Raw genomic sequence first — 13550 nt, 5'->3', positions numbered from 1 at the left:
GTTTAAAGTGTCATAACACAGAATGTACAGCAAATTTTATACAAAATATACCATGCAGCACATCTTAACTGAAAAAAGGCAAAGCAGCCATCATTAATTCTCCGCACAGGCAATAAATAAGGCTATACCAGCTCAATACGGTACTTTGTTTCACAATCAGGAGATGCAGCTGACTGGGGTTTAGGTTTCTGATTTTTCCTCTCTCTTTTTTATCTTTGTAACTGGAAGTTCCTTCAGCAATGAATCAGGACTGGTATTAAAAACATGGAGAGAGAGAGAAAAAAAACCCAAAGTTCAACTATTTCCCTACTTTACATTTAAGTGTACATTACCACCTCAGGAGGACCTTATATAGCATATATAATTCATACAATTCCCACATATTGAATATGTTGATTTTTACTCCATATTGCAAACAGAAGAATCCCTCATCAAGGATAAACCTCTCGTTCTGAAGGCACACGTCAAACATTTGCTTAAAATTGTAACTGACACTTGAGAAAACATTGCATTCATTGGAACCAAGGATAAAGCAACAGTCAAGAAAGACACAGGCCAGTTATGAACAGATGACATGCAAAACAATCTCCAGAGGAAAGTTTCCCTGCCCTCCTTGACTTCTTTTTTCCCTTGTTAAAAACAAGTATACATACCATCTTTATTAACAGAAGCACACCTATTGCTTCACTTTTTAGAGCAAAAGCCTTACAGCTCTAATGGCTTATCTGTTGGTACAATTAAAGTATAATAATTCAGATATGACATTAACTGTAAATCCCTTTAAATGGATAATACCCTCTTGCTTTAGCTGAGAGCATTGGTTAGACATAAATGGGTCATATTTTCTCGTGAGTCAACACACTTATCCTCCAAGCAGTAACTGTTACCATCTAAGACTACTCAGTCTTTCTATTAGTTTAAAAACACATATATCTCATCACTTCTGCACCTATTATAATTTTTCAATTCCCAGATATTTCACTTTTCACTTGCCTATTAATTCACTTAAAATGTTTTTAAAAACCCAAACCTGTCAGAGGTGAATAAATGTGTCCAAAGAACCCAAAGGCCATTTCTGTCTCACACATCCAAAATAAATCTGAAAGTTTTTAATGACTTCTTTCTAAGCAGCACTCTCTTTAGGGGTACTGAATGGCTCAGTGAATTGCAATTAGATGGGGAATCTTTCAGCTCCAGGAAAACTGTATGAATATATCCCATGCTGGTAGTAACTTAAAGTCATTACCAGTAGACAGCTGTTTGGCAATTACGCAAAATAAGCTGGGAGGTTTAATCAGTTCCTAGTAAACACTAGGAATTTTGTAAGCACTACTGTCAGAACGAAGCTCACTGGCACTCTTCATTAATGGACCAAATGCAGGGAAACCAAAGGATGAAAGGAAGTTCCTGTAGCTCACATAGATGATTCTTCTGGAACACGAGATAAGTATGTTACCAAGCCTCTGCTTGTATCTATGTCTTGTGTTTTCTGTAGATAAATGAACAACATTAATCTTCAGAGCTACATGGCACAGTTCGACAAAACTAAATGAGCAACTGGGAGAGGCAAAATAATGTAACGTCCTCTAAACTAATAGCACTGCTTCTACATTACATCAGTTCTACCCTACAAGCTCCAATTCTTTTCATTTTTTCTAATTATTTTATCTTAATAACAGCTACCATTATTCATTTCAGTAACTTATTCAGCCACTGAGGAAAGGTTATTTCTTAGCTAACAAAGATGATGAACATTCACAAAGCCAGTGTCCTTCTCTTCTCCCCTGGAGCACACCATCCTTCCCTGACCAGTCTGGTTGCAAGCGCCTCTGCTTGTGGCCCTAGCAAAGCCCTTTCCCTGTTGTCAGTGACCAGCTCTGCTGCAGCCCATGGACCAACAAGCTCCAAGTCTAAATAAAACTCCCTTTCAGCTTCAGGGGAGTTCTTCACTAATATTACTGTATCTATTTAATAATCCTCTTTAATGGTTTTTGGGTGTTTTTTAAAGCAGACTTGCCAAAAAAAAAAAAAAAGCGCTCCTGTTTAAGAATACACCTTACAAATCTGTGTTCAGACACATAAACACTACTCAAAAAAGCAGTCTTTCTGAAACGAGTGGGATGCTGGTTAGCAAAGATATGTGAAATCAAGATGAAAAGCAGCAAAATATCAAAAGCAAATTTGCCCATTGTCATCCTTTTCCATCTTTCCAGCATATGATGTTAATCTAAAGTGGCAGAAAGAGGGACAAGGACACTGACTAAAGCACTGAAGTTTACTCTTCCTCCAACCATCTCAAGGAAAAATAAGTTTTGAGTAACCTTCACATTTCTTTACAGCATCAGCTTGGAAGAGAGAGAGAAATTCTCTTGTCACTGCCTGAAGAAAAGAACAGTCCACCTGTATCTCCCCATACAGCACAATCTTGCCATTAGCACAAGCAGATATTAATTTTTGAAGGAAGGTGAATAAGGGAGATTGTTCCCTTCATTAGCAGGCGAATCTTAGCTTTTGCAGCCTCAGCTGAAAACACAGATGAGGCAGAAAAGGCCATATAAATATTAGTGGCACAGGAGAAAGAAAAGAACTTTGACAAAGTAGTCTTTTCCCCATACAATGAAAAGGTTTAAAAGACCAGCACTGTTCAGTTTGAGAAGAATAGGATGAGATGATCTGAATAAATAAAAAAATACATGATTTGGAGGAGTCTCATTACATGTTTCCTGCTTATCTTCTCTAATAAATAAAAGACATCACACAGGAATGGAACAAAATTAAAATAGTATTTTATCTATTGAATATTTAAAGAAACAGGCTGCAGAATTCTACCTTGCAGATTTCTCAATTGTGACTCAATGTTTCAACTCTTATCAGAAAAGTCTCTAGATACTACGGTTATAAAATAAACCTTCAAGAGGTACACATTTTCAGGGGAGAAGGCAGAATCTGTAACATGTTTTAGCTTGCAGGTAGCTTGAAATAACACACCACTTCAAGGTACTGAACATAACATTCATTTTAGTAAATGAGCTGTAGGTCAATTACACACTTTTTCTTGATACTTCCTTCACAGTCATTTAAAAAATACAGGGGAAAGCATCATGTTATAATGGTCTATACTAATTTTTCCCAGGATGCGTGCATAAGCAAGAAATAGAGATGAATGAGTTCAAAAGAAAGTAGGAGAGAAGGATATTGAGATGTAGTCTTTAAATGGTCTTTTCAACAGTGCATGCTAAAAGTGTTGGTCAAGAAGATTAGGAAGAATAGACTATAAAGGTTATTAGAGAAAAAACATGAGAAATAAAATTATTTCAGAGTATAAATTCATCACTGATCAGAATCCAGAAATATTTTCCAGTCCCTGTTCCATATAGACATATATGAATTAGCTACAATAAATGGACCTTTTTTCCTAGAGCTGTCCTGGAGCAAAGATGCTCTGTGACTCACTGAGCCAATCTGAAACAAAAACTTTAGTATTCTCTTTCTTGGAAGGAGGCCATGAAAAATGAGAAAAGTAAAGGAAAAGTACTAATATCTCTGGTTAGAAACAAAAGGTATGCTAGATATGCTACATCAGTTTTCTTCATATTTTTAAAGGGGGGTAAGAATTAGATTGCTGGTTTATTATTAGTGAAAGCGTGGGGAAAAGAGGTACGTCATTTATGCTCTTCTTTCACACCAACAAAACTAATCAGCTAGAAAAGTAACAAACTGTATCAAGAATGAAAACATTCAGCTGTGACCAGAGTTCACTTTCATTTCATGAGGTTGAGGAATCTGTTCCTAAAATGGAGACCAGCAAGAAGACTGATCATTAGTAAACATAAACTGAGAAACAATAGATTACTCCATCTCCTTCCTTAGGCATAATCTCTGTGGCCTGTTCAAATATAAAAGTTGGTGGGTTTTTTCCTGGAGTGTGTTTAAAAATATTTACATGCAAAATCTATTTAGAAGAAACAACACAACCCCAAATTTCTACAACACGGACAGTTTATTAAGATGCAAGCTATTATCTGCTTCTCTAAATGTTCTGAAGAACTGAAAACTGATGTGTACTTACTTTGGCAGTAGTTTCTTTAATGGACATGCTGAACAATTGTTCTTTTTCCTGAAGGCTAGAAGGGATTAAAATAAAATAAAGTTGACCTTCTTCGCTTATCACGATCTGCTACACAAGATACATTTTCATATGGAAGCACATAGGCTTTAAGATGATTCATACTAATACCAAGAGAGCCAATACCAAGATAAAATCCGTATATCTGGTTTCAGTGTTGCTAGTGACTAACAAACATTTTTTCCCACCCAATTTCTAGTCAATTAATCCTGTTTGTTTACAAAATATTTTGTACACTAGCTTTACAGTTCTTAATTAATGAGTTCATATGTATTTTACTTACCATCTGAAACACAATTATGATTATTTGTGTAACCATATAATCTTAGAAGTTCCCAGCAGTGTCCAGGACCGGTGCTTCGCTAAGCTACCATCCAAATGCCTAACACAAAGGAGTTTCTTACAACCCAGTTTCCAAGTTTGCCAGGAAAAGTTCAACTGCAGTCACTTATTCTCATGGAATTTTGTACGAAATATCACTACTCAGTTTGCTTAGTTTCATAAAAACCTAAAAAAAATTTGTACCAAATTGATTCAACAGTGGGCTGAAATTGAGGCATCGTCCACGCATATATGAACAAATTCAAGGTTTTCTTCCACATGTGAAAACAGGTAGGCTTACTGCTTTGGTATTACCGAACCTAACATAAACTTGTGCCTTTGGTGCTTGTAAATTAATTCACAAGTTACATTTTTAACATAAAGTTCAAATTTCCAAGTCAAATCAAACATTAGGAGTTAGTACAGAGATTATTTTTGCAACGTTAATACTTCCCTCTCTCCTACTTCACAGGCATACACTTTTATACAGCGCTCTATTACTTTATCGTTGTCTACATGACAGTCAGTGCTCCCCATCAGCAGTATCGCCATTCTTCCTTTTAGCTGCATTGTGAAAACTGTATGTCTTTCACAACCAACCACTGGTGTTCTTCCCAAGTAAAGAACTAATAATTTATTTCTGAGCTTTTCTTTAGCGTTCAGCACTGAAGCATCCAAACATTTCAGAAACATCACTGGATTTATTTCAAGGATACTCTCACAAGATGAGGCAGTATTTTATTAATTTTACAAGTGGAAGAAACACAAGTCACTGTTATTCAGAAAACACATTTTGACACACACACAGTCCCTGCTGCCTACCTCTCTGCATTTCAGTTTTGAGAACTTGCTCCTTCAGATTTTCCATGCACAGCACTTACTGAGTCCTGTTTCAAGTGTCAGCATTTATGCAAGTCTGAACCCCAAACCACGTGAAGTTGGACTTGCAGTCAGTTACTGATCACCTACAGGAAGGTTGGCTGGACCATCTGCACACAGGAGTGAGACGGCCTCAGAGGCAGAATCTAGCTGTCCAGCCTATCATTTAATCGCGTTAATGAGACAGCTAGTTGCATTGCTTTCCCTAATGCTCTGCTCCACGGAGCGCACACCTTTTCAATCTACAGCCCAGCAAGGCCAGTCACCTCATTACCACCACAGCACACAGGGGTCCCTCCAGCTCCAGACAAGGCAGTCCCCCCAGAAATAGCTCATCACAGTGTAAGTCAACACCTGCTTAAGGCAACAAACAAAAATACAGCTAGCTAGCTACGTAAAATTGGATTAACAACATTTCCCACATAGCAGCCTCCTGTTTCTCCCTTTTCTACAGCAATATATGGGCAAAACACAAAACATTACATGTGCAATAATGTCATTATCAGCTTCCCGCCTGCCTCTGGGCATGCCAGAGGGAACGAACTATTTAGCCATTTCTTTTCTCAGGCTCTGGAGCTTCCAAGGACTTTCAGTATCTCCCACAAGCAGCATCTGAGCTGGTCAGGTTATGTAAAAAAGAGCTGGGCTTTGTGTACACAGATGTCAACGGGGAGCAACAAGGCTGCGGTGTGTAATTGAATGGATAACGGCTGACTGGCCCAATTGTTCTGAAACTGCTTTATAAAATTCAAGTCTGAAGACCCAGGCCATAATAAAATGTAAAGTGCAGTTATAGCCAGAAGAACAACAGTATAAAGACGGCACCTCTATTTAACAAATCTCTTCTGTGTGCCTCTCTTACCTGTTTATTTTTTTCACAGACACCCCCCCCCCCCCCAGGTTTATACAACATTTCACTCCTCTGCAGAACTCACAGGGATAACAGAAAGAGATCAGTTTCTTTTTAAAGCATACATCCAAAACAACATTACAAACTAAGACCCAGTTGTAGAGTCCATACCACTAACAAGGATGCACAAGCTCATGTGGGCTTTCAGGTCCAGGTGCTGAGTGGGAAAAAACACCTTCATACCCAGATTTCTTTTTTCATAAGCATCTATCAAGTCACTGAGAAATAAATAAGGAATCATAGACTGCCATTTCAATGATAGCAGAACTGTAGTTTTAACAGAATTTTATATTAATCTGGGACACATCAATAAAGAATATTATTAGAAAATCATCGTTTTGACTCAAGCTAGTGGTAGCCACATTAACCATGGGCTTGAACCTGAAGAATCCTTTTGTTACAGTTACAGCATTCACACAGACTCTTACAAGTGTATTTGTATTACTTATAGTATAAATTTCACAGTAGTATCCCTGTTTTGAATCTTTGTTAGCCTTCAGAGCGATACCGTAGGAATCCCTTATCCCTTTTAGAGATCAACCTACCACACAATTCACACACAGCAATCAAAACCATGTACGAACCAGCCACAGTTACCAACTAAGAACAGCTTTTAACTAAGTTTATTCCCAGGTTGTTTTTTTCTACCACAAAACACTGTCATGGGGAAGCCCCTCACAAGCTTTCCAATTAACTGACAAGCTAATGACCCGCAAGAGAAACCAGGCAGTCAATACCAATTCATTCTACCGACAAAGGGCTTTAACAGCCGTGATCTGTTACATGTGACTTGAACCATAAATACTATTTTCTTTTACCACCACCCTGGAGCACCGTATTTCATTTTAAGAGAGGTATTCTGTCTGCTTAAAAGTTGCTTTACTTATTACTACCAGGGAAAATGGTTTTCAAAAGAGCTCCTTGGAACAACACTAAATTCTTGCCTGGGAAGACATCCATAGTTTTGACTCATTGCTATTCTTCTCTGGCAGAAAATCTAATCAAGAATTTGACTGCTTTTCCTCACAGGCTCTGCAATCTATTATAAAGACCGTTTAGAAGTTACTTCTCAAATTCAATATAAGCTAACTCCATCACAGAGAAAGCAAAGTTCTTGAGCCAGTGGATGGAAGGACTGGAATAAGACAAGAATTCAATTAACACAAATTTAGCTGACTAAAGGCAGGTAAATAAAGGTTTTTAACACTTGCAGAATTGACAGCAATCTATACATTATGTGTAATTTCTTCATTCACACAGATGGCCATATAGGCATATCATTTAAATGGCTTGCACTGGATTTACACACATTAAGATCCATAATGAGGAGAGAAGAATAGAAATGGAATGTAGACTTAGTACATCCTAGAGCCTCTTTGTATGCACACTAGACCAGAACAGGAAAGCGTGAGCTGAGGAGTTACCCTTTCTGGATGATGAATGAAATAGTACTTTGGCAAAACACGGACTTCAGCTGGAGAACTGCAGGAGGATGTGGGAATGCTGCATATTCAGGAGCTGAGGTTGACTTGGCATGTAATAACAAACTATGGGAAAAATTTTAAGATCCAAATGCTTTAAAGACAGCTAGTGCCTTTTAAGTACCTCATTTTACTGAGCTTAAAGAAATATAGGTACTGAGTATGTTGAATTGTAATAACACAGCTGAGAGCCTGCTGAGACAACAATGTTCATAGTCAGGAATGGTGCCCTGGCAAAATGAAGCAAGCCAATTCTATGCAATAGGGGACAGAAGGAAGACCGCGAATTGAGAGGTCTGGTTCATACATGACTGCAGAGGATATTACATGTCATGATATTACAGATAATGTTTTAAAAGCCTTTTAAAGAATATTCTGAGAAGTTACGATTTACATGCAGGAATTGCAGATACTATGGAAGTGGCTTTGTTCAGAGGAAGGCTGAGTAGCGCTATACTGGGAAGAATGGCTTTCTACAAAAGGAAGGCATGTTTCTCAATGTCTTTCCTTCCACTTTGCTAGTATACTTCCCTTGGCATACCAGGCTATTGTGTATTTATGTTTTGCTTCCTAAGAAAAAATTCAAAGAATGAAAACAGGCAAAAGCCAAATTCTTTACATTCAAGATATATAAATATACATACTGTTTAAACAGAAACAGTTCCTGTGTTAATGACAAAACGTATATACAGCGACCCCAAAAAACTATATTCAGAATGCAGTTTCCATAACTGCATAACTGAATATACCACACACGTGGTACCAGTGCAAAATAAATAAATTCTGTAAATTCTTATTTTCATACAGAAACTAAGCAGCCATCTCTGATCTTTGCCTGAAGAGAGTGAAAGACCAAAGGATGCCCTTTAACAGCAAATATTCTTCCTTACTTTACTGTCACCTAAAAGATTATTCTAGATCCTGTCACTTCACTCCCTATCTCCACACCACAATACAGTGCTTAAGTAAAAAAGCACTTACATTTCTTTAAAACTAAGCACAAGTCAGAATAATTTAAAATTACTCATATTTGAATTTCTAATTCAAGAGCAGCAGCTTAGAAGCCTACACTCAGATTGTATACATATAAGAAAGCATGATGGGCCGAACCCTCAATTCACATGAATATGTATTCCCTCCTAGATGATGATAATCCCAAATGATTATTAATGGGTATTGTACTGACTTTGTATGGCAAGGTTTTGGTAGCAGAGGAGCTACAGCAGTAGCTCCTCTGAGAAGCTGCTAGAAGCTTCCCCTATGTCTGACAGAGCCAATGCCAGCCGGTTCCAAGACAGACCCATCACTGGCCAAAGCCAATCCAGTCAGCAAGGGTGACAGCACTTCCATGCAGCAACCCCTGTAGCCCCTCTGCCACCTGCATACCTTCGGGGACCCCACACCAGAGCAGACAGATGCCTGAAGGAAGCTGTAACCCTGTGGGAAGCTCATGCTGGAGTAGGCTCCTGGAAGGACCCGTGGACCAGGGGAAAGAGCCCACACTGGAGCAGATTTGCCGGCAGGACTTATGACCCTACAGGGGACCCATAGTGGGGCAGTCTGTTCCATTGCACCCTGTGAAAGGGACCCACACTGGAGCAGTTCATGAAAAACTGCAGCCTGTGGGAAGGATTCACATTGGAAAAGTTTGTGGAGAACTGTCTCCCATGGGAGGGATCCCATGCTGTAGCAGGGGAAGTGTGTGAGGAGTGCTCCCCCTGAGGAAGAAGGACCAGCAGAGGTGACACGTGTGATGAAGTGACCAAGACCCCCATTCCACACCCCTCTGTGCTGCTCAGTGGGAAGAGATAGAGAATTCAAGAGTCAAATTGAGCCTAGGAAGAAAGGAGGAGTGGGGGAAGGCATTTTTAAGATTTGGTTATATTTTTCATTAACCTACTCTGATTTGATTGGTAATAAATTAAACTAATTTCCCTGAGTCGAGTGTGTTTTGGCTGTCACCGTAACTGGTGAGTGATCTCCCGCTGTCCTTATCTTGACCCATGAGCCTTTTGTTGTATTTTCTCTTCCCTGTCCAGTTGAGGAGGGAGAGTGATAGAGCAGCTTTGGTGGACACCTGGCATCCAGCCAGGGTCAACCCACCACAAGTTTACAGTATGTCTGAATTTGGCCCAGAATAAGGAGACTGCCTGCAAAGGATAACCTCATTCTAACGGTCACAGTCTGCAGAGAGCACAACTTTTCCAACTTTAAGTCTTCTAACATGATTCCTTCTCTGATTCTGAAGTCACAAGAAGCTGTACTCTCTCAGAAGATGAAAATATATAAACCAAGTCCCACACTTGTAATCTTGCTTTTAACAGCAAACAGAAGCTGACCTTCCAAAAAACCCTTCGTATAGTCCTTGGCAGAAGAAATCAGAAGTGCTACTCAGGAAACATTTGCTGTAAACATCTGTTACAGCCCACATCAAGGCAAAAATTCAACAAAAATCCCCAAAAAATCTTAAGCCTAGGGTCTTCACTGGACCTTTAAGGAAGAAATCCACAATAGAAAATCAAATCAAGCAATCAATAGCTTTCTTGCACTTTTACAGTTCCTTTGATGTATGTATCTCAGAAATCTTTGAAGACAAGTCAGAAAAAAAAGCTTTTGAACAAAACTATACTTAACAAGAGGCAGCTTTAAGCTAAACATGTGCAGCTAGGACTAAAAGTAAGGAAACATACTTGTACCCAAAGTTTTCTTGAGTAAAATCAACAGATTCATTATTACAGATACCATATGGTGTTTTTTTACCAGCACAAGAGCTACAAGGGTGTTGCTGGTCCTACACTTCTGCTCAATTAAGAACATTCAGAGCTAGACTGCATTAAATGCACTGAAGGGAAACACTACTTTGTTTTCTTTTTAAACTCTCCCCCACAAAGCTGGATTCTACCTTATCAAGGAAGACATTGGTTAACAAGATTTTCATTCTACATGATCTATTCATAAGCCTGGCTAGGGTACATATCTGGGTATTACCATACCAGGAAAGCAATTTTTCAGACCAGCACATAAGTTCCTTTTCATTCATGCAATGATCCATAGGACTTTAAACAATGAGATTTTCACAGTAGCATATCTTTGTGTTGGGAAGCAAAATCATGCTTTAAACATAAGTCAGGGCTTTCTAAACAAACTCTGATTTTTCCCTAGATAATACAGGCTATAGAAAACTTATATAATATGACAGAGCTGGTTAAACAATGACAAAACCACAAAATTTCTGCTGAACTGATGTGGTGAAAATCCAATTTCTCTATCTAAACCTGTCAGTGCTCTTGAGGCATGGACTTTGACACTAAATAGGAGAAAAAAGTTGTGTTTAATTCATACTGAAAATGAAATTTGTAGCAGTTGCAAAGACTAGTCACCTGAATTAGAAGTAAAATGCAAAGTGTCACCTTGGAAAGCTTCCAACCTCAAAAATTAATCTGATCTGAGACAAAAATTATCAAGAGATGTACTTTAAGGTACAGGAGCATTGAACCTTCTGCACATTTCAATCTACAGAGATCTCCAAGGAACATGAACAAGAACCCAAAATTATGCACCTAGCTCTGAACCATCAGAGAGCAGCTTTTGCTCCAGCAATTTGCTCTTCTTCCAGCTATCATTTGCAGAGAAGTATTTCTTCATTGCTCCTCTGTGTCAAGGATTGCTTCAATACACGTGCTCCCCCACTCAGAACTTATCAAGAAGCAGAACCAGAAGTACACTTTCCCCATGTCTTTGTATAACCTCAGCTTACCAGTAAGGTTTCCCATTGACTCACAGGTTGCTGGGTGACTGCACTTGTCTTTGCTGACTCTTGAAGAGTCATACCTATAGGAAATGGACTATACTAACTCGTCATCCTGCCCAGAAGCTCTTACACAAGAACTCTAAACTGAGAAGACCCTTATTTCCTGCTGTGCTATCAGACTAGCCCTAATTATGAGAAGCTTGCAGAAATATCAGAGCATTAGAGGAGACTTCACAACATTCTGTAAGAATGATTAATCAAGATTTATTTTTTTTAAATGCCCACAATAGGAGGACTGAAGCAGCACCTCAGTCCGCATAGTGTAGTAGCTGGGTTTTTTTTAGATAAAATCACTCCAACAGAAGCAACTAGTTCACAGTCCATTTCAAGATGCTGCTGGCATCTTTAATGGTGATTCCAAGTTGAATTTTCATTGCCATATATTGAGAAATCTTCTGGTCCTACAACACACCATTCAGACAGCTGAACTGGCCGTCTGTTTCAACCAACCATTCGCATGGTGCTGTATTTTCCACCGCTCCTCTGTCAGCTGCTGCCACAGAGCGGTCATGGCAGTTGTTGCTCCAGCTGCTACCTGAAACAGGAGCATCAGACTGAAAACAAAGGCAGAATCAAACAGCATCTGCAGCAGCAGTTCATCACATCCAAAAGCTTTCCCCACATTTTCTGATGTATCAAGGGATGCCCGTTCTTCTGCTACATCTGTCTGGAGTGCACAAAAACTAGAGCTTGCCCACAGCAGCTGCAATTATTCTCCCAAGAATAACATCCATTGTACTTCACTGACTGAAAGGGTCTGTCCCTGGATACTGTTGTTAGCTATTTCTCTTTATTATATACAAATGAATTCAGTATTGACTGGGACAGCCGGTCATTTTTCCCTAAAGAGAAATAAATCTCACCGTATGCATACCCAGAGGAATAGGCACATATGCAGCCTGGACTTTATAGGCTGCTACATCCCACTAGATGCTGTTCAGGCAAGCAGGGGGAACCAGATGCTCAGCAGGAAAAAAACAGATTCCTCACTACACTGCACATGTGGGTACTCAAGCGGGCGGTTCTCATCTTTCTGCTGGGACTTTTTCCTTCTGTAATGCTGCTTGGAAGGAAAAAAAACCTGCTTTTAAGATTGCTCAAGAATTTGAGTAGTGGCTAAGTAGTTGCTAAGTTGCTAAGTAGTGGCTCTGTCCTCCAAGCTGGAAGACATGCTTTCTCCTTTCCTTGCTGTGTTCCCAAACCCTCCTGTTCTTCCCAAGGAATGGCAGTGCCTACAGTGGGAGCAGACTTTGCAGAATCCCTTTTTCCTCCCTACAACAGGGGTCTCCACTAGCCCCGGTAGGATCAGAGTCACTATGAACTGCTGAGCCACAGAACAAAGGACTCTGCTCAGACACAGGCAACTCAATCAAGAAGTCCTCTGGCACAATTTCAGACTCTGGCAGTTCTTGTCCAGTGACTTTTGTAGGAAGCAAATTCACCTCATGTGCTGAAGCACAGACATTGTGTGTCATGCCAAGCTTTCAGCACAGAGTTTCTTCTAGAGTTGCTCCCACAAGTGAGACACAAAAAACCCAAAAAATCAAAGCCACTTGCCCAAGGAATCTACCCTTCAATCCTAGGCAGAGAACAAAGGAATGAAATTAATCCTAGGTAGACAAAGTGGAGAGGAAGACACCTATCCATCTACAAAAAGAAAGCTGAGACTCCTAATCAGTCAGATCACAAAGGAAGAGACCTCTTCTTTCACCTGCCTTAACATCTATCAAAAACCTGCAGCAAACTTCTTTGAGGAAGCTGAGACCATGGCCTCCTTAAAACACAAACCCAGCCATAGGACTAGCTGAAAATGAGAAAATCCTGTTATCAAAGCTTGGGTTGGGTTATGACATTTGACATAAAATTTGGAGTTTCCCTCAAAAAGCCCCTTGTGGCAGAGGCTGTGCAGCCAGTCACTCCAAGGGCAGGAGGTCTGGGGAATTCCCAGGGCAGAGTCCTCCCCAGGTGCCGAAGAACCTCCTCTCTGGCTCTGCTCCTCTGCAGCAAGCCCACTGCTGCAGG

At 39.7% G+C, this 13550-nt stretch overlaps 1 protein-coding gene across 1 annotated transcript in view; it reads right to left on the bottom strand.

The window, feature by feature from the left end:
* The window catches only part of DISC1 (DISC1 scaffold protein), a 207306-nt gene that overhangs the window by 117694 nt on the left and 76062 nt on the right, over positions 1 to 13550 (bottom strand). Inside the window, exon 7 of the mRNA XM_074164698.1 lies at positions 4070 to 4124. Within this exon, the coding sequence (XP_074020799.1) occupies positions 4070 to 4124 (55 nt within the window). The remainder of the gene's footprint in view (positions 1 to 4069; positions 4125 to 13550) is intronic.

This window comes from Numenius arquata, chromosome 2 (genome assembly GCF_964106895.1).
Source record: "Numenius arquata chromosome 2, bNumArq3.hap1.1, whole genome shotgun sequence".
Lineage (NCBI taxonomy): Eukaryota > Metazoa > Chordata > Aves > Charadriiformes > Scolopacidae > Numenius > Numenius arquata.
The sequence above is the reverse complement of the archived record's forward strand: the minus strand, read 5'-3'. Positions and strand labels throughout refer to the sequence as shown.